The sequence below is a fragment of the Canis lupus genome, chromosome 6, assembly GCF_011100685.1.
Source record: "Canis lupus familiaris isolate Mischka breed German Shepherd chromosome 6, alternate assembly UU_Cfam_GSD_1.0, whole genome shotgun sequence".
Lineage (NCBI taxonomy): Eukaryota > Metazoa > Chordata > Mammalia > Carnivora > Canidae > Canis > Canis lupus.
The window spans coordinates 23353893-23381471 of NC_049227.1; the positions used below are offsets into that span (position 1 = coordinate 23353893).

Sequence of the window (27579 nt, forward strand, 5' to 3'; positions counted from 1 at the left end):
ACTTTCCCAGCATCTGTTTCCAGAACTTTCTGACAAAACCTTTTAATAGTCTGCTTTTCTGCCTTTGCTCAAATCATCCCTCACATCTGAAATGTGCTTCCTGCCTTTCCGACTGTTAAAACTCAACCATCTTTTTATTTAGGGGGGTTCAAGTCAAATGTCACCTTCTTCATGAAGTCTTCTCTATCTCAGCCACAGTGAATTTTTCTTTTTTTAAAGTCCTACATTAATAGGTTTGTCCCTCTCTCTTCAATTCTAGATAGTATATCAAATGCTTTGGTACTGGAAACCACAGGGAGATCTCTTTAATGAGCTTTAAGAAGGCTGCTGTGTAGAATCCCTGAAATTCTTGCACAGAGGCCGTTCGCTATCTGTGGCTTTCTCTGGAGAGCCACCCCTCCCACACTCTTACTTCATGGGGTTCAGTTGGAGCTAACTGCCTTCTGAGTTCCAGGGGTGATGCTACGGCTGAGTCCTGACTTGTCATCCCTTAACCTGGCTCCCATGATTTGTTCTAGATTGGGCATGTGATCCAATCAAAACCAACCAGGATTTTGACTGGAATAATTAGGGGTGTCCTAATTGAAAGAGGAGAATAAAACAGTCTTTTTTCTCTGGAAGAACATTCTTTACTCTGGATTGGAACTTGGAAGGATAAACCTGAATCTGCTAGACTTCAACACATGGCATGAGCCTGCCTCTGACTGAAGCCAACACAAAGGAAAGCAGAGTCAAAAAATGGTGAGAGACAGATTCTTGATCATAATATTGAAGACTCAGGATCCAGCCATATCTAAACTCTACCCTTGAACTTTCCAATTATGGGAGCCAATACATTTTTTTGCCTGGTCAAGCCACTTTAAGTTGGTTTTTCTGCCACTTGTAATTAAATGAACCCTGAATCACTTGCTCTACCTATGTTGCACCTGAGGAAGGATTCAAGTCAATCCTTTGGAGATGAACTGTATAATAAAGTCTGGATCCCTCTGTGCTCATAGGGGCAGGTGCATAAGATTACAAGAGGACAAGAGCTCACAAGACAAAGTTGGGGAGAAGACATCCAAAGACAAACATCTGAATGGGAGTGAGGGTCACAGGGATAGTATGAGTCTTCCCATCTCCTTTTATCAACAGTTCATCCCATCACACAGTGAGAATCATCACAGTATGGAGAGAAAGTGTTGGCAAAGATTGTGAAATGTTGCATTGGGTTTCCACTTTTCATGTCTGTTGCCTTCCCATCCCCAGGTCTGTTTAAATTCTACCTCTCCAGGGAAGACTGCCTGATTCCCCTATCTCAAATAGCCTCCCTTCCTATTTCCATGAACACCTTGCCCACTTTCTGTTATCAATTATAACAATTTAAAAACATTTTTCACTGTGTTCACTTTTTTGTCTTGTATCACCAAGTAGAATTCCCCAAAGACACACAACATACCCAGCTCATTCCCCATCGTAACCCTACCACTTGGCACAAGGACTTTTAAATGAATGAATGAATATCTGAGTGAGTGATCTACAGAAGTTGTAGGCAATATGTACTCCTTTGAAATGGCATCGGATTGCTGCTTCCACATGATGGATTGACTTTGGGGACATTTCCTGTTTCTGCAAATCAGACTGACCAGTGTCTTCATGAAATTGCCCTCAGGGATTACAAAGCCTACAGGTTCCATAGGGGAGTTTCAGTAATATCACACTCAGACTTAAATGTCTGACTGGGAATGTTTGTCCAAAATAATAATAGCTAATATTTACTGAATGTTTGCATGTACCAGCACTTTACATTTACATATACATATAGCCCTCAACTAACCTGTGAAATTTTTTAAGGTTTTATTTATTTATTAATGAGAGACACAGAGAGGCAGAAACACAGGCAGAGGGAGAAGCAGACTCCGTGTGGGGAGCCCGACATGGGACTTGATCCCAGGACCCCGGGATCACGACCTGAGCCAAAGGCAGACACTCAACTACTGAGACACCCAGGTGCCCATACCCTGTGAAATATTAAATGTTTTTTTTTTTTTTAATTTATGATAGTCACAAAGAGAGAGAGAGAGAGAGGCAGAGACAAAGGCAGAGGGAGAAGCAGGCTCCATGCACCGGGAGCCCGACGTGGGATTCGATCCCGGGTCTCCAGGATTGCGCCCTGGGCCAAAGGCAGGCGCCAAACCGCTGCGCCACCCAGGGATCCCACCCTGTGAAATATTAATATTGTTCTTATTCTCATGGATGAGGAACAGAAGCACAGAGAGGGAAAGTAACTAAGCCACGGCTACATAGCTGGTAAATAATGGTGCTAGGATTAAAACCCAGGTGGTCTGGTTCCAGAGCCTGTACTCTTAGCCAGTGAAGATATTTGGGTATGAAGAGAAGAGATTTGGGGTCGTTTTTGAACTTTTCCTATTAAGGTTTCACAATCAGGTTTCACTAGTTGACTCATAACAATTTGTGCTCCCCAACTATCAGGCGTGCCCATTTTAAAATGAAAGTGCGAAAATACAATTCAAATAAAATTACTTTGAAGATGCAGTGTTAAATTGTCTTGCCACTGGAACCTGGAAAATGCAAGCTCAGCCTGCAAGGTGATAAGCCAAAATATATTTGCTTGAATGACTGGACCAGTGTATCCGTAATGATTCCAAGACAATTAATACTAACACTTTTAGGCAATATTAACCCTCTGAAAAATGAATAGCTGGAAGATTTCAATCTCTCTGTTCATCCCTCTGGCTTCTATAATAGTTTTTTCTCCCCTTATATTGGTTTTTAAACTGAACTCTGTTAATGTAGTTCCACCAGGTCTGACTATTAATCTAGAAACATGCATTTAAGGGTTTGATTGGGAGTGAAAGTTGAGGAACTGACTGCAAATGATATATGCAAATGTTAGGTTTTCATAAGCTCTTCAAACATATTGATAAATCTCACTGGCATCCATGGGAATTAAAATTGGTCCAAAGGGAAAGAGATACTCTAGTTTCTAAGTTGGATATATTTTTCTGTTTTCTCCCAGACTGCAAATAGAAGGATTTTAATATCCAAAGGGTGATGTGGCACTTCTCAAACAGTCAAAATCAGTTATTATAGAATGTCAGGATAGAAAGAACCTCAGATTGCTGAGTTTAGACCATCTTGCAAATGAGGCCAGATGCCAGAAAGAGGAAATGTGGTGTGGTGGTGGTAGTGGTGGTGGTGATGATGATGATGATGATGATAGCATCAGTGACTACAACAATGAAAACAATTCATTTTTATTGAATAAATACTATGTGCCAGGCATTGTTCAAAATGTTTCACATGTATTGGCTCACATAATCCTCATGGCCAGGGCTCCCATGCTACCCAGCCCCAGCGGGGCAGGGAGTGCGGGGAGTGCAATTCATATTGTGTTCTGTTTGAATACCACTCAGAGTATGGTATGGGACATGGCAATCCCGACTCCAAAAAGCTCATGCGAGTAGAGGACATGCATTGGTTTTGCCTACCCAGCACCCAACTTCCCTTTTTTTGAGAACACCAACAAAGGGAGGTTTCTTTGCTGCTGTAACAAATTACCACAAATTCACTGGATTAGAACAACACAGGTTTATTCTCTTACAATTTTGGAGGTTCTAAGTCCTAAAATGGATTGGCAGGGTGTGTTCCTTCTGGAGGCTCTAGAGAGAATTTATTTCCTTGCCTTTTCTAGCTTCCAGAGGCTGCTTGTAGCTGCATCCTCCAACTTCAGAATCAGCAGCCTAGTGCTTTTAAATCTTTCTCTGTATCCTGCTTCCATTGTCACATGGCCTCCTGTATCTGTGGCCTTCTGTCTCCTTCTCATAAGGACCCTTTTGATTACACTGGGCTCATCAAGAGAATCCTCCCAACTCAAGATCCTTAAATTAATTATTCTGTAAAATTCCTTTTGCCACCTAAGCATTTTCAGAGCTTGCAGGGATTGGGACATAGATGTCTTCGGGGGCCTTTATGCAGCCTCCCAAATTCCCATGCCCTACTGTCAGTTCACAGGGTCATGTTGAGATGGACCCCACTCCATGATGCTTTCCTAGCCAACTAACATATTCTACTTCTGACTGCTTGGGGTGGGCAACTGCATAATAGGAGTCAATGCTGGAGCTTTTTCAAAAATTAGTGCAAGGGGGGCACTCCTTTATGAGGATGCTAATTAGATAAAATATAAACCTGGTATTGAAAATGACCACTGGGGGATCCCTGGGTGGCTCAGTGGTGTAGTGCTGCCTTCAGCCCAGGGCGTGATCCTGGAGACCTGGAATCGAGTCCCATGTCGGGCTCCCTGGATGGAGCCTGCTTCTCCCTCTGTCTGTGTCTCTCATGAATGAATGGATGAATGAATGAATGAATGAATAATGACCACTGAAGAAGGGCTACCTGAGCATAAAGAAACCACTGAGCTGCTAAGATTCCCCTTTCTAGCAATACAGTGGGTTAACCTCCCTCCCAGTTGAAACAATTAAATTCTGGAGAGAACTTCTTCTTTAATGCATGAAGGATTAATTGACACAGAAATCACCTTCTCACCATAAGCAATGAGAACACTGAACAAAACCTATGAAATAACTGTATTTATACACTAGACAACAGAAAACACAGGACTATGACCCTGAGAGAGGGAAAATCAATAAGGAGAGCCCAAAAATTGCCCTTGCTTACTGCCCAGAAGCAGCTTCCAGGCCAGGGAGCAGGAAAGGGAACCCAAGTAAGTCCAATGGTCTGAGTTGAGAATATAGAGATCCCACCTGTAATCTGTGGGGGAAAGTATTGGAGGATAAAAAACTTTAGAGACAGAGAACACAAGAAGAGAAATCTGATGGAAGAGAGAGATGTCTTCCCCTGTCTGGCTGAGTACTGACCTCTCTACATAGGCCAGGAGTGAAATCCACAAAAATATTTGGAAGAGGCGTTAAAAAGTGATAGGCTGAACAATTCTCAGAGCTTATATGGAGTCAGAAAGAGATCACTGCCCACCAGCCAGAGCAGAGGAGTCTTGAAATACAGACAACATTAGGCAGAGTCTCTAGAATGAGTATGTCCAAATAATGGAGATAAATTAACTACATAATAAAGGTCACTCTGGATTCAGCCTAATAATGCTCAAAAGAAAGCCACAAAAGGATCAAACTGATTTGAAAGTAATTTAAATGTATGCCAGAACAAACCCCAATACTCTTCAAAAGAGTACAACTAAATCAAGCACTCAAAAATGTAAAATTCACAATGTCCATCAGCCAGTCAAAATTGCCAGTCTTGCATATAAAAAAAAAAATAAGAATACATGGCCCATAAATAGAAGAAAAATTAGTCCATAGAAACAGACTCAGAAATAAATGATGATGGAATTAGCAGCAAAGATTTTAAAGCAGCTATCATAAATACTGTATGTTCAAGGACATAAAGGAAAATATACCTAATATTAAGACAGACATGTAATTTTTAAAAGATCAAGCAAGCAACATCTACCTACCTGTCCGGGAGTCCACTCTGTCTGCTGGCTTAGGGAAACCACAGTGTCAATGGAGCTGAGATCCAACTGCTCCAGCTCACTCTCATTAAGAGCCAGAGCAATGCGCCCCAGGGAGGTGATATGGTGCTCTTTCCAGTAAGAAGGCATGTCCCATACCTGGAAGTGAAAAAAATCCAGATTAGACTATTACTTACAATATTTTTAAACAGACATAAGGTAAATCTCTCTAATATTTAAGGTTCTCTTTATTTATTTTTTTAATGATTTTATTTATTTATTCATGACAGAGAGAGAGAGAGAGAGGCAGAGACACAGGCAGAGGGAGAGGGAGAGAAGCAGGCTCCATGCAGGGAGCCCGACGTGGGACTCAATCCTGGGTCTCCAGGATCACATCCCAGGCCGAAGACGGCACCAAACTGCCGGGCCACCAGGGCTATCCATATTTAAGGTTCTCTTATAAATCAGTAAGAAAAAAAATGACTGCATTTGTTTTAATATATATACACAAAAGATGTGAACAGAACAACTTTATATCATGGAAAAGGACTGGTCTGATTTCTTGGCCCTCATCTTGAATTGGCCACATACGAGGTCCCTGGCCAGTGAGTGGACTAAGGCTTTGTCTAAGATGACAAGGACAACTTTGGGGATGTGGGGAAGGGCACTTTTCTCTTCCCTATTGTAGTTTGAGCTTTTCTGCCTAAGGAGGCCATTTATCTTTGTAAACACAAAACATTTTTGCTTTCTCCAGTTTTCTGTTAATGGTGAAAGAATAGAAGCAATAAAGTTTTACTGAGTTTTGAAAAAAAAAAAAAGATATGAACAAGAAATTCACAAAAGAAGAAACAGGGGAAAAAGTTCAGTCTTGGTCATATAATTTTTCAAATTGTACATTAACATCAATCAAAGAACATCATGTTAACTGCTCATATTGACAAGGAATAAAAAGAAGGATCACTTATGGTGTTAAAAATATGCAGCAAAGGATACCCTCATTTCTGATACAGAGAATATAAATTTGGAGGGGGATTTTGGTTATGTGTATCATATTTATACGATTTGACCCCAAAATTATACCTCTGGGAATTTAGCCTAAATAATGAGACAAGTGCTCCCAAAAATATGTACAAATATGTACCTTGAGGCATAAAAAAAAATAAGTAACCTAAAAGTCTACCAATTTGCTAAATAAATAAGGACTAGCAAAAAAAGGACCAACCATAAAATGAAATATTAACTAGAGTGTTGACATAAATTTATATTTCTGATATGAAAAAATATGCATTTATACTGTTGGGTGTTAATAGGAAGTTACTGAATACTGGGTGATATATAATAACATGTAATATGTATGTGTGAGCATACATGAAATATATTCATGAAATCTCTAAATATACTTTATAGACATATACAGAAGTCTGGGGAGCTTCAGGTGAATTTAACAAAATATAACAGTGCTTTTCTCTGGGTAGAATATGATGGATTTTCTTCTTCATTATTTTCTGACTTTTCTACAATAAACTTGGGTCATTTATATAATTTTAAGGATCTTACTGTCTTAACCTCACAAGGGTAACCAGATATTCTATGGCCATCCTAACGGCTAAAACAAGCCACTCAAAGCGTTGTTTATAAAGATGGAAAAAGACTTCGAGTCCCCTTTTTACTCTTTCCTGCTATGTTTTCAGACAAATTTGCAACAGATTCTGAGAAAACCTGCTATAAGCATCAGTCGAGGTTCTTCAAGTGGAGAAAGAAAAGCACAATTCCTAGAAACCATTTCAGTCAGAAGCACAGAACATCCACAGAACGTTTTCTTTTATTTATTTATTTATTTATTTATTTATTTATTTGAGAGAGAGAGAGGGGCAGGCAGAGACACAGGCAACGGAGAAGCAGGCTCCATACAGAGAGCCAGATGCGGGACTCGATCCCAGGATTCCAGGATCACGCCCTGGGCCAAAGGTAGGTGCTAAACCGCTGAGCCACCCAGGGATCCCCACAGAACTTTTTCTGAGTGTCCATTAGATGCCAAGACACATATATCTCTGCTCTCTGCCACAGCCCTGAGAGGGAGGAACTAGAAATGTCCTGGATGTGGGAAGCACACCAATGGTGCTGGGTTAATACAGAGAAATTGCAACAGGATAATGCAAGTGAAAGCTCCCAGAGGCAGGGGGCTCTATGCATAGAAGTGCTGGGACCATCATGCTGCAGTTTTCCCTCTGTTGGATGTTTCCTCCCTGAGGTAGGATTTACCTGTACTGCCTTCTCCTTTAGGGTTACCAACTGAGGCAGGCTGAAAGCCCTGACGGCCCCCAGAAGCTCCACACTCCTGATGAACGTGTGTTCCTCCATGCAGAGCAGGTCCTCGGGGGCCCAACAGGCATTGGCTTCTGCCAACTTGAAGATGTCACTGGAAGAAGGAGCCATGACACCATGGCAACCTGAAGAATGGGGAGGAACAAAGGAAAGAGAGCTTCAGGGAATGTTAGTCTTTATTGAAATGAGTAAACTTGTCCGGTTGGATTTATTCATGAGGGGCAGCACAGCACAGACACTGAGAGCTGGCATGCAGGGAGTGGCTTGAGTCCCATTTCTGCCTCTAATTACCTTGTAGCAGAATCATGGAAATGCCAGCTTTTGCACTGAGAGCCACATGCACTCAGTAGGAGCTCTGCAACACTGCAATGGAGCTCCAAATTGCCTGGAGGACAGTGATAACTGGTGGCCAACAGTTCTGGCTTCAGGTTCAAATCCAGACCTATTTAATCCCTCTCTGCCTCAGTTCTCTCATCAATAAAATGAGGATAAAAGTGCCTCATCAAATTTTGGGAACACTAGATATATTATTATATATAAAGCCTGTAGAACAATGCCAGGTATAAAGTAAGCACTCAATACATGTTAGCTATTTTTATTAGTTATATTACCAGCAGGTGCCACCTCATGCCTTTGAGTTTGCAACCCAGAGTTAAGGCTTCCAGAATTATTAAGGAAGGAGCACTCCTATCTAAGTGTGGGAGGGGAGGGGTGCCTGGGTGGCTCGGTTGGTTAAGCATCTGCCTTCGGTTCAGGTTATAATCCTGGGGTCCTGGACTGGAGCCCCAAGTGGGGCTCCCTGCTCAGCAGGGAGCCTGCTTCTCCCTCTCCCTCTGCCCCTTGCCCACACCCCCACCCTTCTTGTGTGTGTACAAGTGCATGCAAGCACGTGCACACTCTCTCAAATCACTAAATAAAATCTTTAAGTGTGGGAAGGGGGAATAGTTTCCCATCATGGAGGTTATGGCCTTCCCACTTCCTGAGAAAGAGGAGAAAGGGGCCTGTTGTACTTTCCTTTGCAACAGAAGAAATCCATCCATTTCAGTCTTTGACTAAGTTGAATCTCACCTGGTCAAACCAGTTAACATCATCAACACACATATGAGCTATTTCTCCCTGACATGCCCCACCTGGGAGAAGGCTCCTTGTCTTCAGAGCAATCCTGGCTTTCCGGTCTTAGCAGCTGCCCACCTGAGGCACACAGACTCACCAGCACCACCTGGGCGGCAGTAGATCCAAGCCCTGTGGCCACTCCCTTCTCATTGCCTCTCAACGGCAACTCACTAGACTCCAGTCAAGAGGCGAAAGCAGACCAGATCAGGGTTGCCATGTGCAGTCCTCAAGCATCTTTACCACAAAAGACATATCCTTCCTAGACCCCCCCCCCCATTCCACTCCACTTTCCATGACAACAGCATCCAATGATAGTAAAAATTAGAGAGCAAGAAAATGGTTAAACAGTGCAGCAGGGACTTGGTCTTATCACTGGTATAGTCCCTGCCCAGCACATAGTAGGTGTTTGTTGCAGGTATTTGTTGAATGAATCAACACACACACACAAATTAACTAAAACAAAACCAATAGTAATTCTGCTAATCCATTAATTACTACAAGCACAGCAGTAATGAATACCCAGAGCCATGAAAGAAAAGTCCAATGATGCACTCATAACCGAGCATCCTCTCCAGAGTGTGGCAAGTCTTACTCTCGCATACCCACATGCACAGGGTAGGAGCGCTGGCACGTGACAAGTGCACTGCTGCGTTGTGAGGGCAAGAGGAGCTGTATCACCAGCTCTGGGTACAAATCCAAGGGCTGCCACTGCTCACTCTGTAACTTTGGCCAAGTCTCTTAATCTGTCTCTAAACTTCAGTTTCCCTCATCAAGACAATGGGAGAAGCACAGCACCCACATCACAGGACAGAGATGAGGATGAGACAGTGCATGAAAAGAGGACCACCCAAGAGAAACCTAAATCAGATCATGACACTTCTTTGCTTGCCAACTCCATAAGACCCCAACCCAAAGACAAAGTGCTTAGGGTTTCCTTTATAAGGGCCCCCCGTGGCTTTTTCTCTCATGCACTCCAGCCACACTGGCCTCTCATTTTCCATTCCTTTTCTGCTCCTCTTACACTTCCACTTGCCTGGAAGACTCCAACGCCACCCGTCCACACAGTCCATGCCCACACTCCCTGGGTCTTTCCTGAAATGTCATCTTCTCAGTGAAACTACCTCCACGGTTCTCTTTTCAAATTATAATCCCCCACACCCCACACTCCCTGACCCCTTCTTTCCCTTCCTTTATCTTCCTTCTTGGCACTGAATCATCACAAAAATACAAAGTCTTTTACTTACTGTATGTGATTTATTGTCTGGCACCCACCCCTACAGCCCAGCCCCTTGAACGTAAACTCTGTGAGGACAGGGATTTTTGTGTTTTGTTCATATAGTCAGTGCTCAATAATTATTTGCTGCAGGAAAGAAAGCAAGCACTGATTGCCAGCTATTATTATTACAATTATTAAGGAGTCTGATTAACTTTGTTGCCTCCTGCTTGCTACAAGTGGTGCACAAAAAATCATAAAAATATCTAACACTTATGGAACAGGTTTCCTATATGCCCGGCACTGTTGTGAACAGGTTCTGATCCATTATAATCCTCATAATAACCTAATGAGGTAGGGACTTTCAACGTCCCCATCTTACAGAAGATGAATACAGAGGCACAGAGATGTTTAAGGGCTTACCCAAAGTCACACAGCCAGTAAGCAGCAGATCCAGGGTTCACACCATGCCAGCCTGGCCCCAGCACTGCAATGCACAGTCACTTAGCTCCTTACACCCTTTAAGAAAACCCTTTTGAAATTTGTTTGTTGCACATGTTCACCATTTAACTTCCTGGCCTGGGTAAGGAGCACAAGACGTGATTCCAAATCACTTTACTAAAGGTATAATTCTTTGGCCTATGGCTTTTTGCCATTCTACTGCTGTGCAAACATTTCATCCAATGCCCTAGGCAAGGAGGCCTCCTGATGCCAGGAAATCAAGCCAAACACGGCTGCCATGGATCTGGCTCGGATACCCCAGAAACACTCACCAGGGCTGGGGTGAGAGCTTGGGTTCCTCTCACTGCTGTTCCAGACAGATTCAAAGACAGCCCAGAGGAATTCTGGCGGGGGCAAGGTCCCTGCTATCTTGAAAGATGTTTGCTGAAGGATCTCAGGAAACTGTGTGCAAGCAAGAAGAGGAAGGAGGAGGAAGAAATAATAAAGCACATTAAATGCAGATTTAAACTGTGATACTACTTACTCCCTTAGGGGCTGTTTTTTTCTATAATAGCTTCTTATATAAATTTATCCCCTAGCTCAACTAATTTGGTCTCTACAAAGAATCATCTAAAATAATACTTAACCCCATTAGCAATCCAATAAATGTTCAATAACACAAGTATATATTGTTTTTCACCCATCAGATTGCCAAAAATAAAAGAAAGTGATAACACCTAAAAATAAAATGATGATACTTAAGGGTGAGCAAAATTCATTAAACATGCACACTTGTTTTTCTATGGGACTGTTAAATGGTACACAACTATTGGAGTAACCTGATAAGATCTATAAAAAGCATAGGTTAGCCTACCCCGTTCTGGTCTGGTATTGTTTTTACATTTTTACTAAACTTTATATTTATCATAAAAAGAAGAAAGAGAGGGGAACGCCCGCATGGCTCGGTGGGTTGAGCGTTTGACTCTTGATTTTGGCTCAGGTCATGATCTCATGGTTGTGGGATCACAACAAGCTGGTTGTGCTCAGCTTGAGATTCTCTCTCCTGCTCCCTCTGCCCCTTCCCCTGCTTGTGCTCTCTCCCTCTCTCTCAAGTAAACAAATCAATCTTTCAAAAAGGGGGGGAGAAAGAGGATTATCTCTGAGTGGAGACTAGCAATGAGGGAGCTTCCAATTGTCCTGGAGAAGGTGCCATTTCTCATCTAGAACCAGTGCAATTTGTCAAGACCCAGAATATTACTGGTAGGCTTGACCATGAGTCCTAGAGCATTTATCAAACTGTCTCACACAGCTATGAATCACTGTGCCCCACTCTCTCCACAGGTTATACAGCCCCTCTTTCTATTCTAACCTTCAGAAGTAGAGTCACACTCTAAACCATGAGTTCCTCATCCCCGCTGTGACAATCAACTGGGAAATCTCCTGACACCCAGGCCCCATCCCAGAGATTCAAAGACCATTGGCCTGGAGTGGGGGTCCTGTAGATGTCCATTTAGAATCTCTCCAGTGATTGTCATGTGCGGCTAAGGTCACAAACAACTCACAAGAGACATGGTTAACTTTTAGAAAGCAAAATGCACAGCAGAATAAATGGTATTTTCCATTTTGTATGTTTTAAGGGAAGAACATATGTAAGCAGGAGGAGGATTTTTTTCTGAAAGGATGCAAGAGAGTCTGGGAAGAGTGATCACCTCTGGGGAGACAGGCTGGAGACCTAAAAGTGGAGGGGTGGAGGGAAACTTTGTCTTCCTGTAGCTTCTGGTATAGTTGCAATGTCTTAGCCAGGAGCATGTATTATTTGTCTTATTAAATATTTCAGTCATTGAATAAAAAAGTAGAGAGAATAATAAAACACAACACTGATGTACCCACAACCTAATTTAAGAAATAAAACATCACAAATATAATTGATAGATCCTTGCCTGACTCGTTAGTCTCCTTCCTTCCCCAGAAATAACCATCACCCTGAATTTGGCATTAACCATTCTCATGCACTTCTTTTTTTTAGATTTTATTTATTCATGAGAGACAGAGAAAGAGAGAGAGGCAGAGACACAGGCAGAGGGAGAAGCAGGCTCCATGCAGGAAGCCCAACATGGGACTCAATCCTGGGACTCCAGGATCAGGCCCTGGGCTGAAGGCAGCGCTTACGCTGCTGAGCCACCCGGGCTGCCCTTCTCACGCACTTCTAGACTTGTCTTACATCTAGAACTGTTTCTGCATGTGCTTAAAATTAATGTAACTATTTTCATGGTGAAAAAAAAAAAAACAATCCACCACCACTCAAGCATTTTCAGAGTGAAAAAAAAAATTTAACTAGTATTTGTTTATTTATTTAGTATCCTACTGTATGTATTCTTTTGCAACTCATCTTTTTTAACCCTGCACTGTGTTTCTGAGATTTAATCATATTGCAATAAAACTTTTTCAATTTTGGGCAGCCCAGGTGGCTCAGCGGTCTAGCACCACCTTTGGCCCAGGGCGTGATCCTGGGGACCCGGGATTGAGTCCCATGTGAGGCTCCCTGAATGGACCCGGGATTGAGTCCCATGTCAGGCTCCCTGCATGGAGCCTACTTCTCCCTCTGCCTGTGCCTCTGCCTCTCTCTCTCTCTCTCTTTCTGTGTGTGTCTCTCATGATTAAATAAATAAAATCTTTTTTAAAAAAACTTTTTTCAATTTCAAAAGTTGATCTTTAGAAGATTGGATATGTGTATACATGTGCCTCTGCTACTTTTAACTACATGTCTGGACACCCCAGAAGATGATTTTACCATGCTTGGACACTGGAATGTGTGCTCTGCATCAACCTGGGTGACATCCCGTGCATTCAGGTCCTGCTGAGCACACATGACAATGTACATCTCACATGCACATATACAGGGGTGAGAGTGTGCAGATGGGCCTTGCGGTCAGTCTGAGTTTTGTCCAACAAATATTTACTCCTTCTCCACCCTTTGCTTCTGCATAAAGGAGACTACTTCCAGCCTCACTGAGTTTGAGCTTGGTCATGTGACTTGCTTTGGCCCAGTGAAAAGTCACAGTGCGCCATATCCCAGCGTACTTTAGTGCTCTCTTTTCTGGAGTCTCAGAGCTCCGTGGTAAGAAGAATAAGCTCCAGGTAGACTGAGCCCCAGAAGCTGATTCTGGAAGCAGAGCTGTCCCAGTGACCCACAGACTGGGCAGCAAGAAACTAATGCTCATTGTTGTATGTCAATGAGATTGTGTGGCTTCATTATACAAGAAAAAGATGAGAAATCTGTGCTCATTTGGCACAATTGTTGGCCTACACTGTCTAACTTTTGGAGAGTTGTTCCAGGCAAAGTGTGTTCCCAAAGGCAATGCTCCATGAGGATTTGGTTTTGGATTCAATGTGTTTGCACGTGGGATTGCACACACTGGACATACGTGTGTATGTGCATATGGCAGTGCTGAGTGTAAGCCCTTGAACAGGCTTGCATGTGGGAAGCACACATACAGCAGGGTGGTAGCTAACCTATAGTTCCCAGTCTGTGCACACCTGCCCAGAGTGCCATTTGAAAAGCCTAGAGTTAGTTTCGCTGCTGCCTCACTCCCTTGTCCCAAACCCTGGGCATCCTAGAGCAGAGCTGGAACATCTGAGCCCTCTGAAGCAGGGAGGAAGTTCCAAAAAGCAAATGGGCAGTAAACACCAATGGGATCTAACTGACCACACTTTCTCTCCCCTTCAAACTCCTTCAGTCTTCCCAGGGTAGAACACAGAGGTACCTTTGTGGCAACAGAGCTTAGTTCATCTCCTGAAAAAAGTACTAGAAAGGGTCCCAAGTCCTTCATCGTCTCAGCCGTCCAGTTCCGGGGGAGTCTATGAAGAGATGATAAGTGGTAAACTGAAACACCATGCTGTTGTCCTTGTCTCCCAGCATCCTTTTCTTGCAGGAGCAGACCAACTTCATACCTGGACAAGTCCCACTTCCCACAATCAGGACAGCAGGCACATGATGCAGGCTATCCCACGCAGGACACTAAGCCACCCTCGGGAATTTTGTTGGAATTACTAGAGAAACCCTCTTTTTCCTGATATCTCTAGCACTAAAGAGAATATAGGAAGTCATTCCCAACACCAAGTGGAGAGAATCGAGGCCACACCAATGAACATAGAGCTGAGAGACAGGAGGAGCATAGTCCCGACAACATCACCTGAGCCTCCAGACCCAGTCATGCCTGAAGTATATCCCTCGAGTTTTCTGTTACATTCTGTTTCTGAACTCAATAAATTACCATTTCTTTTTCTAGCTTGAATTGTTGAATTTCTGTCATATACATCACAGCCTTTCCTTCCTCTCTTCCCCTCCCATTACTGTCCCCATTCTATAGATGTAGAAATTAAAGTGCAAAACGATTAAGTAGCTTTTCCCAGGTCACACAGACAATACACAAAATTTTAACCCAAGGAGTTGGTCTCCTGAGTCCATGATCTTAAATTCTATATAAAAGGACAGTGCCGGGCAGCCCCGGTGGCTCAGCAGTTTAGCGCCGCCTTCAGCCCAGGGTGTGATCCTGGAGACACGGGATCAAGTCCCATGTCAGGCTTCCTGCATGGAGCCTGCTTCTCCCTCTGCCTGTGCCTCTGTCTCTCTCTCTCTTTCTCTCTCTCTCTCTCTGTGTGTGTGTGTCTTTCAAGATTAAATAAATAAAATCTTAAAAAAAAAAGGGATCCCTGGGTGGCGCAGCAGTTTGGCGCCTGCCTTTGGCCCAGGGCGTGATCCTGGAGACCCAGGATCGAATCCCACGTCGGGCTCCCGGTGCATGGAGCCTGTTTCTCCCTCTGCCTGTGTCTCTGCCTCTCTCTCTCTCTCTGTGACTATCATAAATAAATAAAAATTAAAAAAAAAAAAAAGGACAGGGCCTAAGCCACTGTAATTACTCCAGAAACATTTGCTGTTTAACTGCTGACTGACGGCTAGGCCCTCCCTACTCAAATGCCTACCCTAACTTCGGAAGATTCTACAAGAGAAAGAATAGTTGTGTCTGCCCCCCCACACCTAGAGCTCCCACAGACCCAGAGCTGACAGTACTTTGATTATTTGAAGTATTATTATTGTTGTTACTTCACAAGAATAAGGATGGCACCTCCTTGCATTTATAAAGTGCCATCTTTTCAAAACTCTTGCCCTAAATATCCCAAGAGGTACTGGTGACAACCATGTGAGGTCTGCGGAGCCACTACTGTTCTGATTTTACAGAGCATCTGAGGCCCAAAAAAGAAACATCTTATTTCTAAAATAAACATAAGCAGCTAACCTTACCCTAAGCTAGAGACTCTCTCTGTTTGGATGACAGGAGCACCAGGGTTTGGCACCCCTTGGCCAGCACTTTCCCCCCAGAGTAGAGCCCTGGCTCCTCCTCACCCGTACTGTTCCAGGAGCCTGAGCCTCACCGCAGCCTTCTGCTCAGGGCTGAGGCCTGGGCAGTCTCTGAGTCCGTGCAGGGCTGTGGCCCAGGCCCGGGCGGAGATCCCACTGTGGATAATGGCTGCGGGCAAGTGGCAGAGCAGTTTCCCCACGATGTCTACCGCAAACTCATCGGCAATGGAGTTGTTCTGAAACCAACAAGTGGAGCTGATGGGAAGATCGAGCAGGGTTCAAGATCCTGACCCCTCAACAACACATCCTGATCCCCAATCTTGTAAAGGTTCCAGGACCTGAATTCACCCACCATACCATGGACTAGTAGAGACAGCATGGGGTCTGATTTTACCCTAGGGATGCAGGCCTCGGCAGTCTAGAAGACCCCAGCAGGGAGCCGGTGTGGGCAGAGGAGTTGGCACATGGTGAACACTTAATAAATGAGGACTTATGTCATCAGTGGTGTCACTGCTCTGAGGATACCCCAGAGTTTAACAACCATGCTAATAATACTACAGCAAGAATAGAAACAGCACCTCAAAATTTGTATGGGACTTGAAAGCATTTAAAGCTCTTTCTCCAAATGACAAAAGTAGATAACATTTGAGTGTTTAATACACATCAGGCAGTGTTCTAAGAGCTTACAGGTCTTAATCTTCATCTTCAAAGTAATTGTAAGAGATAAGTACTAATATCACTCTCTTTTTAAAGATAAAGAAGCTGCCTGCTGGTGGCAAGGCTAGGATTCACACTCAGTCAGTCAGTCTGCCCTTTGGGCATTGGCCTTGAAGAACATATTGCCTATTTCATGCCCTCAATAACCCTGTGCTGAAAGTGCTCTTGCACCCATCTTAGGGATGAGAAGACTGAGACTCAGGGAGGGGAAGTGACTTGGGCTGAAGCCACACTGTCAGAGGCCAGCCTAGATGCCAGACTCTGTGTACTTTGATCTTCCTAGTCCCCAAGAGCAGCCTCCCGTCATTCAAATGCCAGGATGGCAGTCCTCAGAACCAATGGCCAACACTGTCCCACCCAAGGTCCCAGGGCCAGCTTTGAGACCCGCAAGTCAGGTTTCCGGCCATCGCCACAAGCTCAAGATCCCAGCCAGACTCCCTCCCCAAGGGCTCCCCAGGACGGCCACAGACACCCAGAGAGGAAGCTACATCAAAGAAAGTATCACCCAGGAAGAGTTTCCTTACCAGGCACTGCTGTACCTTCCTAAGGACCGAATTCTTTTTGTGGGAATCTAAAACCAAGGAGTCCAACTGATTCTTCCCCAGGCTGATCAGAAAGGGCACACACTGGGAGGCTGGGACAGAAGCCAGGTGGTGAGCCCTGGAGAGAGACAGGAAGAATGAGAGGAGGAGAACAGTGGCTGCTCTGCATATGCCCCTGACATCAGCCTCCACATGCCCAAGAGCTTATCCCAGGGCCGTTCTCTAAACGTTTGTTCTCTCCCCAGTGTTGCTGTGGCTCCCCTTGGGAGGGAGCAGGCCTCCCCCTCCCCGTATCACAACTCTCTTCTGTGAGTAGGAACACAGATTTCCCATCATGCCCCTCTTCTTCACCCCTGTAGCATTGATCAGAGATGGGGTCTCTATAAACATATGTTGACTGGGGTACTGGTTGAGGGGAGATGAAGAGAAAGAAAGAAAAAGCAGAAGTTAGAGATAAGAGAGAATAAAATAGAAAGTGAGAAAGAAAGATGAGGAGAGAACAGGAGAAAGAGAAATGACACCTGATTCTGGCATCTCCAGTCCAGAACCCGCCCCTAAACTCTTGGCCATGTATTCTTAACAGAGGAGATTAACTCCCTAGGGAGAAAATCTGTTCAGGTAGAGAGAGGGAACAAAAAGAAAAAAAAATCTTAGTTCCTACAATGATTTGTGACTCACTAAAGCTCAGCCATATTCAACAAAATCTTATTCCTGGTAAATTCTCTCACTCAGGAGAAATTAAATTGTTCCCTTTAGGGAGGCAATACTGAAACAAAGGTTGAGAAAGACTGCTCTAGACCCACATGGCCTGCTCATCATGACCACCAAACTGTTCCAAAACCACATTCTGCGTGTTCTCCCTCCTATACGCCATCCCGGGTGTCTTTTTCCCTTATCCCCAAATCTGTCGTTGCTACTAGCTTACTATTGCTCAAATCTGTTCTTGCTTCTCCATTCACGATACTGCTATCTGATTTATCACTCCATCCACTCAGCAAGTATCTGTGCATGCCAGGCACAGTACCGGGCACCAGCTACAGCCATGAACAGGACATGAGAGGCAGGTCCCTGCTCTCAGAATGCTTCCTTCTAGTAGGGTTAAGACAACAGAAATTGGTGAATAAAACAGGCCATTTCAGCCAGTGATAAATATAAGGAAGAAAACAAAATGGCTCTGCAATGGAGAACAATGGCGGGGACAGCTGGGAGCCTGTTCTAAGGCACAAGTATTTAAGCTGAGATGTGGATGAGTGGAAGGAGACAGCCATGCCAAGATCCAGGTTCTAGAAATAAGCTTCCATGTTCCCCTCCTTCCAGCCAGACCCCCTGCATTCCATGTGCTATGTGGACAGAGGTAATGATCTCTCTGAAACATAAATCTGAGGATCTGTGCCCAGAATACAGGTGAAACACCTCATGGTGTCACACAACCCTTCCCTGATTTGACTGTCCCTTACCTCTCTGGCCTTCTGGCTTCCAACTACCCTGCAGATACACACCATGCATTCCCCAGAGTGCTTTGCTTTCCTTGCCCACTACTGGACCAAACATCCCTTGTGCCCCTGCCTGGAGTGTCCATCCTGGACGCTGAAACCCCAGCTCATTCTCTGAGCTTTAGTTTAGCCTCCTCTGACTTTTCAATCTGAAGAAGATACAACCCCCACTGTGCCCTGCACCTGTCACCCTTTCCCATGGTAACAGCATCAGGCTTTCTTGGAGACTCACCCCCTTCACTTGAAGTCCTTGTGGTTTGGGTGGACTGCAATTCACTCTCAGCTCCAGGGGTACAATACCAAACTAAACCAGTCAGAGTTATCCATCCCCCACAACCCCAGGCAAACCCATGACTTACTGAGAAAGATGGGAAGAAAAGGTCTTTTAACCAGGAAGATATAACCTTGAATCGGCCAGAGACCACCACAAAGAAAGAAGTTGCCTGATGCAGAAGCCTACAGAGGAAAGCAGGGCTAAAGGACAGATGGCTGACCACTGAGCTCCTGGATCCAGCCATGTCTGAAATCTATTCCTGGACTTTCCAGTTACCTGAACCAAGATTGCCTTTTATTGCCTAAGCCAGTTTGAGTTAAGGCTCTATCACTTTTAACCAAATATCAACTTGACATTATAATTGGCTTCATACTTTTATATTCCCCCTCCCAGAGACTATAAGCTTTTATAAAGGGGAAAATAAGTTATCTTTGAGAACTAGTACGTGGTAAGCACTCAGTAAATATTTTTCGAATAAATGAAGACAGTTAACAGCAAGAGAAGGAAGAGGGAAATAAAGAGAAAAGGAATATCCAGACTGTGTTTGAAAAGCAGGGCTCCACCTCCCAGGCCTGAATGCTTACACATACCAGAAGTCCCCATGACTCACATCAGCCCTGATCACCCTGGAGCCAGGTGGGAGGCCACCCAAGATGGGACCTGCTTCACTAGCACTCACTCAGCCTTGGATTGCTTTGGCTTTGGTTTTTAAATAACAGGAAAAAAACAAAAAACAAAAAACAAGAAATTCTGCCTAAAATATCTATGTGGGACTCAGAATTTAAATCCAGGTTCACAAGGGCTTAATTCTGGAAGGCACTCTCCACTCTGTGTCTGGTTCCTCACTAAAACCTGGGGGTGAGATGACTTGGATGACTCCCACAAATCTCATTGTTGAGCCAGAGAGGAGAGCCAATGTTCACTTACGGGAGTGCAGCCAAGAGGAAAGGTGGCATAGATGATCTGGAGACCTCCCAGTATTTCCACGCCAAACAATTAACCTGAAAGATTAAAGCAGTTCTAGGAATTTAGTCCAATAATCATAAAAGCAAATATAGACTGTGTGTTCTGTGGGTCGGGGACTGTTCTAAGTGCTTTATATGTGTCTACTTATTAAATAATAGTAGGCACCACTTCTGTGTCCAGTTTATGGATGAGGCAATCACACTGAGGCAATCACAAGGTGAACACAAAAATTTAAGTCTGGATATGTTCACCTTGTTTTGTTTATAACTGCAAGAAAGTGAGATGTTAAATTAATTAAGCAAGGAGGCTGTTAGACTGAAGTGTCCCTAAATACGTGGCACCCTATGAAAGCACACCAAAATCTAAGTCTACAAATGCTTCAAGGTTATTAAATCAAAACACTGGCAACAACCAATCACCAAGAGCCAACTACGCTTTAAGCTATAACCAGCCAAATAATTCCTTTCTCTGCATCTGCACTTTCTCTATATAAGTCTTCCCGCCCCCCCACCCCCACTCCGCCAGAGCACTCCAAAACACTTCCTGTTTTCCTGTGCCCAATTCCAATCGCTTTTGTTAAAAGAATTCTTAAAATTTTTAATATGCTTAGGTTTACCTTTTTTTTTTTTTAAGGTTTTATCTATTTACTTGAGGGAGAGAGAAAGAGCACAAGCAGGGATGAGGGGGCACAGGAGATGGAGCAGCAGACTCCCCGCTGAATAGGGAGTTGGATGTGGGGGCTCAATTCCAGGACCTTGGGATCATGACCTGAGCTGAAGGCAGACCCCTAACCAACTAAGCCACCCAGGTGCCCCCTAGATTTACCTTTTAACAGAGATACAACTTTACTGTCCCTCAGTTTGGGATTGGTTAGGTAAGTTATGATACATCCACATAACTGAATGCTGTGCAACTATTTTGTTTCAATAAGGTAGATTTAGATCTATCAACATGGAACAATGGCTACACACACACACACACACACACACACAGAGCTATATATATACATATAATATATATAACTATATGAGTTATACATATAACTTTATAACAGTTGTAACATTAAACAGAACAATGTATATAGTATGAACTCATTTGTATTTTTTAAATTACACATAAATACATTTTATATACACAAAAAAACCTCTCAAAGTTGATAGCAAACTTCTCCTTATGGTCAATCTTAAGAGGGACTCTCGGCGCACCTGGTTGGCTCAATTGGTAAAGCATCTACCTTCAGCTCAGGTCATGATCTCAGGGCCCTGGTATCAAGCCCTGACTCGGCTCCCCACTCAGCGAGTGTCTGCTTGTCCCTCTGCCCCTCCCCACTGCTTGTACACTCTCTCTTTCATTCTCTCAAATAAATAAATAAAATCTTTTTAAGAAAAGAAAGAGGAATTCTCAATCTCCACACCTTTGAGATTTTGGGTTGGACAACGCTTTGCTGCGGGGCAGTTCTCTGCATTGTAGGAAGTAAGCAGCATCCCTGGACTCTACTCCCTAGATGCCAGTAGCATCTCCCCCAAGGAGTGACAACCAAAAGTGTCTCCAGATAGGACCAAATAATACTCTAAGAATCACTGCTCCAGGGGAAATTTTACTCTTCATATATTGTTTTATGTTTTTATAATAATTATGTGTTTTCAGCAATAAGGTAAACAACAAAGGCAAATTTTCTAATTAACTGGTATTTGAAAGCTCTGAGAATTGAGGGAGTCTCCCTAAGGAGCTCTGTTGGAACAATCCTTCCTCCTTGCACACGGAGTTCTTCTTCAAAGCGGGTCTGACCTCCATCCATTGGATCAGTTTGATGAGCATAAAGGAGACAGCCATGCCAGGGTCCAGGTTTCCAAAATAATTTGCTTTCCTCCCTGCTGGGGCAAGACTTTTAATACAGTTCAATAGTTCCCACCAGGGAACTGTTAGAAATGTCAATTATCAGGCATCACCCTAGAAATTCCAAGTGAAGTTCTGCAATCTGTGTTGTCTTTTTTAATCTGTGTGTTTTTTTAACAGCTTTATTGAGGTAGATTGATATGCAAAGACCTGCACATATAATGTGTGTGCTTTTATAAGTTTGGACATATGCAAACACCCGTGATACCAACACAATCAAGGTAATAGACACATCCAACACCTCCCAGAGTTTCTTTTATTCCTTTTTGTTTTTGTTTTTGTGGTAAGAGCACTTAACAGGAGATCTACCCTCCTACCAAATGCTGAAGTACACAACATCACATTGTTAAGTACAGGCACTGTGTTGCACAGAATTTATTTATCTAGCAAAACTGAAACTTAATATCCATCAATTTATTTATTTATCTAGCAAAACTGAAACTTATTTATCTAGCAAAACTGAAACTTAATATCCATCAAACAACTCCAGTATTCCAGGCAATGTTGATGCTCAAATTTGAGAACCACTGATAGAATGTAAGGGAATGACAGGGCTTTGTGAAAATTTTACCTATTCCTCTAAAGACCTCAAGGGATTATACACCAAGCTTTACACTTACTTCTTGGCTCTCAGGGAAAGGATCCACTTATTTGGAAACTTTTCTTTCATATCTATAACACCGCAGGCCTGAGTCGGGCAGATACCTTGTATCTGCCCTCTCAGGACTCTGGGACTCTGTACCATCAAAAGTTTAAACTCCAAGTCCAAATGCTGTTCTCAAGGCTTGATTTTACTTGCTTAGATCCAGTGAAAAGTCAGTTTCTGCCTTTGGTCTCCCCAGAGGATTAAAGAGTCTCCCTAACCATTTGGGAAATGAAGTATTAAATGAAGAAGAAAATACTCTTATTAAAATATTATTCCCATTCCAGGCTACCTCTGGGAAGGACAGGAAGGAGGGAATGACTGTCAGTCTCAGGAGAACATAATTACATGCCAAATGATATATCCGACAACTGTATTTTAAAGTTCAGATCTGAGTTTACAATAATCAATCTGGTGAAGCCCTGGCTGTTAGAGACAGGAGTTATCTGGAGCTTTTTAAAAAAAGAAACTGGTGGCAACCCGGGTGGCTCAGTGGTTTAGCTCCGCCTTCAGCCCAGGGCGTGATCCTGGAGACCTGGGATCCAGTCCCACATCAGGCTCCCTGCATGGAGCCTGCTTCTCCCTCTGCCTGTATCTCTGCCTCTCTCTCTCTCATGAATAAATAAATAAAATCTGAAAGAAAGAAGAAAGAAAGAAAGAAAGAAAAGAAAGAAGAAAGCAACCATTAAGAAGAAGTAAGGAGGAAGGCTGAAGGAAATGGAAGTACGGATGAAGAAGTAGGAAGTACACAATAGTCCTTCCTTCCTAAATTCCTTCCCGTTCCTCCCTCCTCCCTCCCTCCCTCTCCTCCCTCCCTCCCCTCCCTGCACCTCCCTCCCTCACCCCCTCCCCTCCCCTCCCTCTCACCTCCCATCCCTCCCCTCCCCTCCCTCCCCTCCCCCTCCCCTCCCTTCCCTCCCCTCCCCTCTCCTCGCCGACACGACCGAACCTTGGCTAGAAACCTGGCTCAATACTTGGCTCCACATCCTGACTTGCTTGGGAATGATCTTGGCACAAATATCTTAAGCTGGCACAGTCAGTCCAGGCCCACAACTGGGGCAGGGAGAGAGAATCAGAAGCGCCAATATGCTATGATGGTACCTGATATGGTGAGAGCAGGGAGAGGTTGTTCTCAAAATAGTGGAAATGGGCCAGAAAGGAGTCCGCACTCATGGCATCAATGTGGGAGCATGTCATACCTTTGACCAGCTGCCCTGTGCTGGAAAACAGAACAAGGGACCCAGGAGAAGAAGGGGTTTGAGAGGGGAGAGGAAGGCACAGGGTTGGGAGGGGAGAGGAATGAAGGGGCAAGAGAAAGCAGGTCTAATGGGGCACAGGTCCAACTGTCCTTCCTGGGAAATTAGGCTCTGAAGGACTCATCAGCCCCCAGACAGATTACATTCACCTACCTCAGGAGCTCCTCAGGCCTTCTGGTTGACTTTGACAGAAGCTCATACAGGAACAAGGCCTGAAGGAAGAGAATGATTGCTGGCATGGATGGAGCACTCACTCACTCACCATGATGAACACATTGTGTGCCTAGCAGCTGGAGGCTCTATTGGGAAGACATACTACTCACCCATTTTATAGATGGGTAAATGGAAGCTTAATAGGCTATGTTATTCACCCAGGCCACACAATTGCTAAGTGGTAGAGTGAGGATTTGAACCAGTGTCAGAGTGATTGCAGAACACATGCTCTCACACCTGGAGGATCCTCGATGCTTTAGAACATGAATGAGAAGCAAAACCATTGGGCAGCAAGGCTGGATGGAGGTTTACTTCCTATGATTTGTAAAGCTACTGACTAGTTGAGGACCCTCCATAGTGTCTATGCCCATGCCCACCTGCTAGCTTCCAGGAAGCAAAAGCAGAAGAGTTGGATGAATAGACCAGAATGTGCTAGAAAGTACTATCAATTAAGTAACTCCTGCTTGCAGCACATGCTCTCCTCCAATCCTCCCAGATGGGCACTCTAGAAGAACAATACCTAGGAGGCAAGGGAGCCATTTGTTTTAAGGAATGTAATTTTACAGAATACCTAACTTGCAGATGTGATCAAGTATGACATTCATCTATTTTATAGACTCTGAAACTTTGAATATAATTCCCCAAGCAGAATAAATTATGAGCCAGCATTAGGCAGTGGCATCTGACATGGCAGGCAGGCCCAGAAGAAAGGAACAGCTAGGGAGGTAAGTCCCTGAAGCTCTCTGTGTGGCCCCACATATTTTCTAGGGCACAGGATCAAGTTCTGCGACCCCGCCCCATCCCAGTCTTCCCTGTCACAGGAAACAGCAACTCCATCAGCTCAGCTGCTGAGACCAAAATGTCTGGAAGACATCTGTGGTAGGATGTGTTTTCCAAAGTGGCCATAAATTTTCTATCCAATATGCTCTTCTAGGACCTTCCAGAACTATTACCCCATCAAAAGGTAGAGTCTGTGTCTTCTCTGCTTGAGGCTGGGGAGAGGGGAAGCTTGGTGACTGCCTCTGCAGATAGTGCAAGGCAGAGGTGACGCTACGTGACTTCCAAGGTGAGGTCACCAAAGGTGACACTGGTTCTCATGGTGTTTTCCCCTGGCAATCCTGAACCACCCACAGAAAGCCAGCCGCCCTGAAGCCACCATTTGGAAATGTATGCAGTTCCTGGGGCTACCATAACGAATTACCATGACCTTGATGGCTGAAAACAATAGAAATCATTTCTTCTGAGTTCTGGACACCAGAAGTCAAAAATCAAGGTGTCAGCGGGACAGGGCTCCCTCCAAAGACTGTAGGGGAGAATCCTTTCTTCCCTCTCTCAGCTTCTGGTGGCTCCGAGCAGTCCCACCTTTGGCTTTATCACTCAGGTCTCTGCCTTCATCTTCACATGGCCTCCTGTGTGTCCGTCCAGTCTCTTTTGTCTATATCTCTCTGCTGCCTAGGTCACCCTTCTAATAAGGAGTATTGGGGGTTTGGAACTTTCAATCCCACCTCCAGCCTCCAGAGAGAGGAGAAGGGCTGGATGCTGAACCCATTATCAATGGCCGATGATTTCATCAAGCAGCCCTAGGTGATAAAGCCTCCATAAAGACTCAAAAGCACTGGGTTGGGAGAGCCTCCACTTGATGAACACATGTAGGTGCTGGGAGGGTGGCACATCTGGGGTGGCACATGGAAGCTCTGCATCCATTCCCCAACCCTCATCGTATGCATCTCTTCCATCTGGCTGTTCCTGAGTTATATCCTTTTATTTTTTTTATATCCTTTTATAATAAACTGATGATCTAGTAAGTAAAATGTTTCTCTGACTTCCACGAGCCACTCTACCAAGCTAATCAAACCGAAGTGGGGGCAGTGCAGTCACTGGAACCTTCAATCCACAGCTGGTAGGTCAGAAACACTGGAGACAATGAGGACTTGTGACTGGCATCTGAAGTTGAGGGGCTGGGCATGAAGTATTGTGGGATACTTAACCTGTGGGATCTGATCCTGTCACCAGGTATGCAGGGTCAGAATTGAGTTGAATTGTAAGGACACCCAGCTGATATCAGAGTATTCATCATGGGCGTGGGGAACCCACATTCTGCCAACACATGCATCCAAATTGATGTCAGAACCCTTAATGGTCATACCTGACTCCTCCGAAGCTCCTTTTCCTTTAGGACTGTAGTGTTAAATCCAGGTTCCCCCCGTAAATCGAAGAGAGACACTTCCTTAAAGAAAGCCCCTTGTATTTCCACAATACCTGAGGTAGTATCTCCTGCTTCGATCATCTGCCAAGAATGAGAATAAACATAACAACCTTGTGGAAGGTGCACTGAACTTTGGGTAAGGGCCAGGCACTGTGTCAGTGCTTCACGGCCCATAAAATTCACCATATCTGCTAAGCAACCCTATGAGGTGGGAGACTATCTTTACCCCCATTTTGCAGGTAAGGAAACTGAGGCTTAATAAGTAATTGGTTGAAAGTTGGTAAAGAAGGTTTAAGCACAAGTCTGTCTTATTCCAGAACCCATAGTCTATTTTAACCAGATGTGCTATTGTTATTTGCAAGATGTTAGCATTTTAAGCCAAAATCCTTGGGTTTGGTTTCCTGACAGATTTTGCAACTGGATGCAGCAGGTCTTATAGAATAGGATGCCCAAAGACCCCACTGCCAAGTGAGAAAGAGAAACATAGGTGTGATTTTGGATCATGGGAGGGGCTTTCAGAAGCACTCTGGGAAACTCAGGGTTCATTTTGAGATTTGAAAAACAAACTTTCAGAACATTATTCTATCAAGAAACATTATTCTATCAAGTCTTCCAGATTCAACTGGTAAGGAAAGCACCAGGGTCTGGGAAAAAATATAGCATGATCCTTGGGTCGCTTGGGTGGCACAGTCAGCTAGCATCTGACTCTTGGTTTTAGCTCAGGTCCTGATCTCAGAGTCATGAGATCAATTCCCATATCAAGCTCAGCATGAAGTCTGCTTGAGATTCTCTCTCCCTTTCTCCCTTTCCCTCTGCCCCTCCTACTCACGTTCTCTCTCGAAAATAAATCTTAAAAAAAAAAATAAAAAGAAAGAAAGATATATAGCATGACCCAAGAGGCTCTTTCTGGAAAGGAAGGAAGGTGAGGATCAGGGGAAAGTTTAGAACACACCCTTACCAAAGGCTGGGCTAACCCCTGCCCGAGTGAATGGCCCAAAGTCACACTTCAATTACAAAACCCCAAAATCACATGCTCTGGGAGCCACGTGGCTGAGGATCAGATGTCTTCCTCTCACCTTGCTGAGGACACCTTGCTTCTGGGCAGGTGACAAGTCAGACACATGCAAGGAGTTAGTGCTTCTCAGGACCTGCAAGAGGTCCCTGCGATCCATGCCATAGAAGGCCTGGGTGCCAACCCCAGCCAGCAGCACGCCCATCTGGCTGACATTGTAGAAAGACAGCACCTGGGAAGACCAGCCACAAGGGGGATGAGGTTCTTCTCTGGTTCCTCATCTGGCAGACACTTACCCCACTGCATGCTGGGTATCTGGATGGGCACTAGGGAGCTCTTCCTTCCTTCTATCAGGAAAGAGAGTCAATATCAAAATCTGACATACGAGGCAAGGGCTTTACCAGGGGAGTACTATGCTGTCCTTG

The 27579-nt window shown here is 44.3% G+C and overlaps 1 protein-coding gene across 3 annotated transcripts in view; it reads right to left on the reverse strand.

The window, feature by feature from the left end:
- Positions 1-27579, reverse strand: part of OTOA (otoancorin) — a 68536-nt gene that overhangs the window by 8375 nt on the left and 32582 nt on the right. For all 3 annotated transcript variants that reach the window (XM_038540050.1, XM_038540051.1, XM_038540052.1), the window contains 11 exons: positions 27219-27386; positions 26083-26223; positions 23877-23935; positions 23569-23686; positions 19890-19963; positions 17178-17313; positions 15982-16172; positions 14342-14435; positions 10910-11039; positions 7748-7935; positions 5489-5644 (listed from right to left, as the gene is read on the reverse strand). In XM_038540050.1, coding sequence (XP_038395978.1) covers positions 5489-5644; positions 7748-7935; positions 10910-11039; positions 14342-14435; positions 15982-16172; positions 17178-17313; positions 19890-19963; positions 23569-23686; positions 23877-23935; positions 26083-26223; positions 27219-27386 — 1455 coding nt within the window. The remainder of the gene's footprint in view (positions 1-5488; positions 5645-7747; positions 7936-10909; positions 11040-14341; positions 14436-15981; positions 16173-17177; positions 17314-19889; positions 19964-23568; positions 23687-23876; positions 23936-26082; positions 26224-27218; positions 27387-27579) is intronic.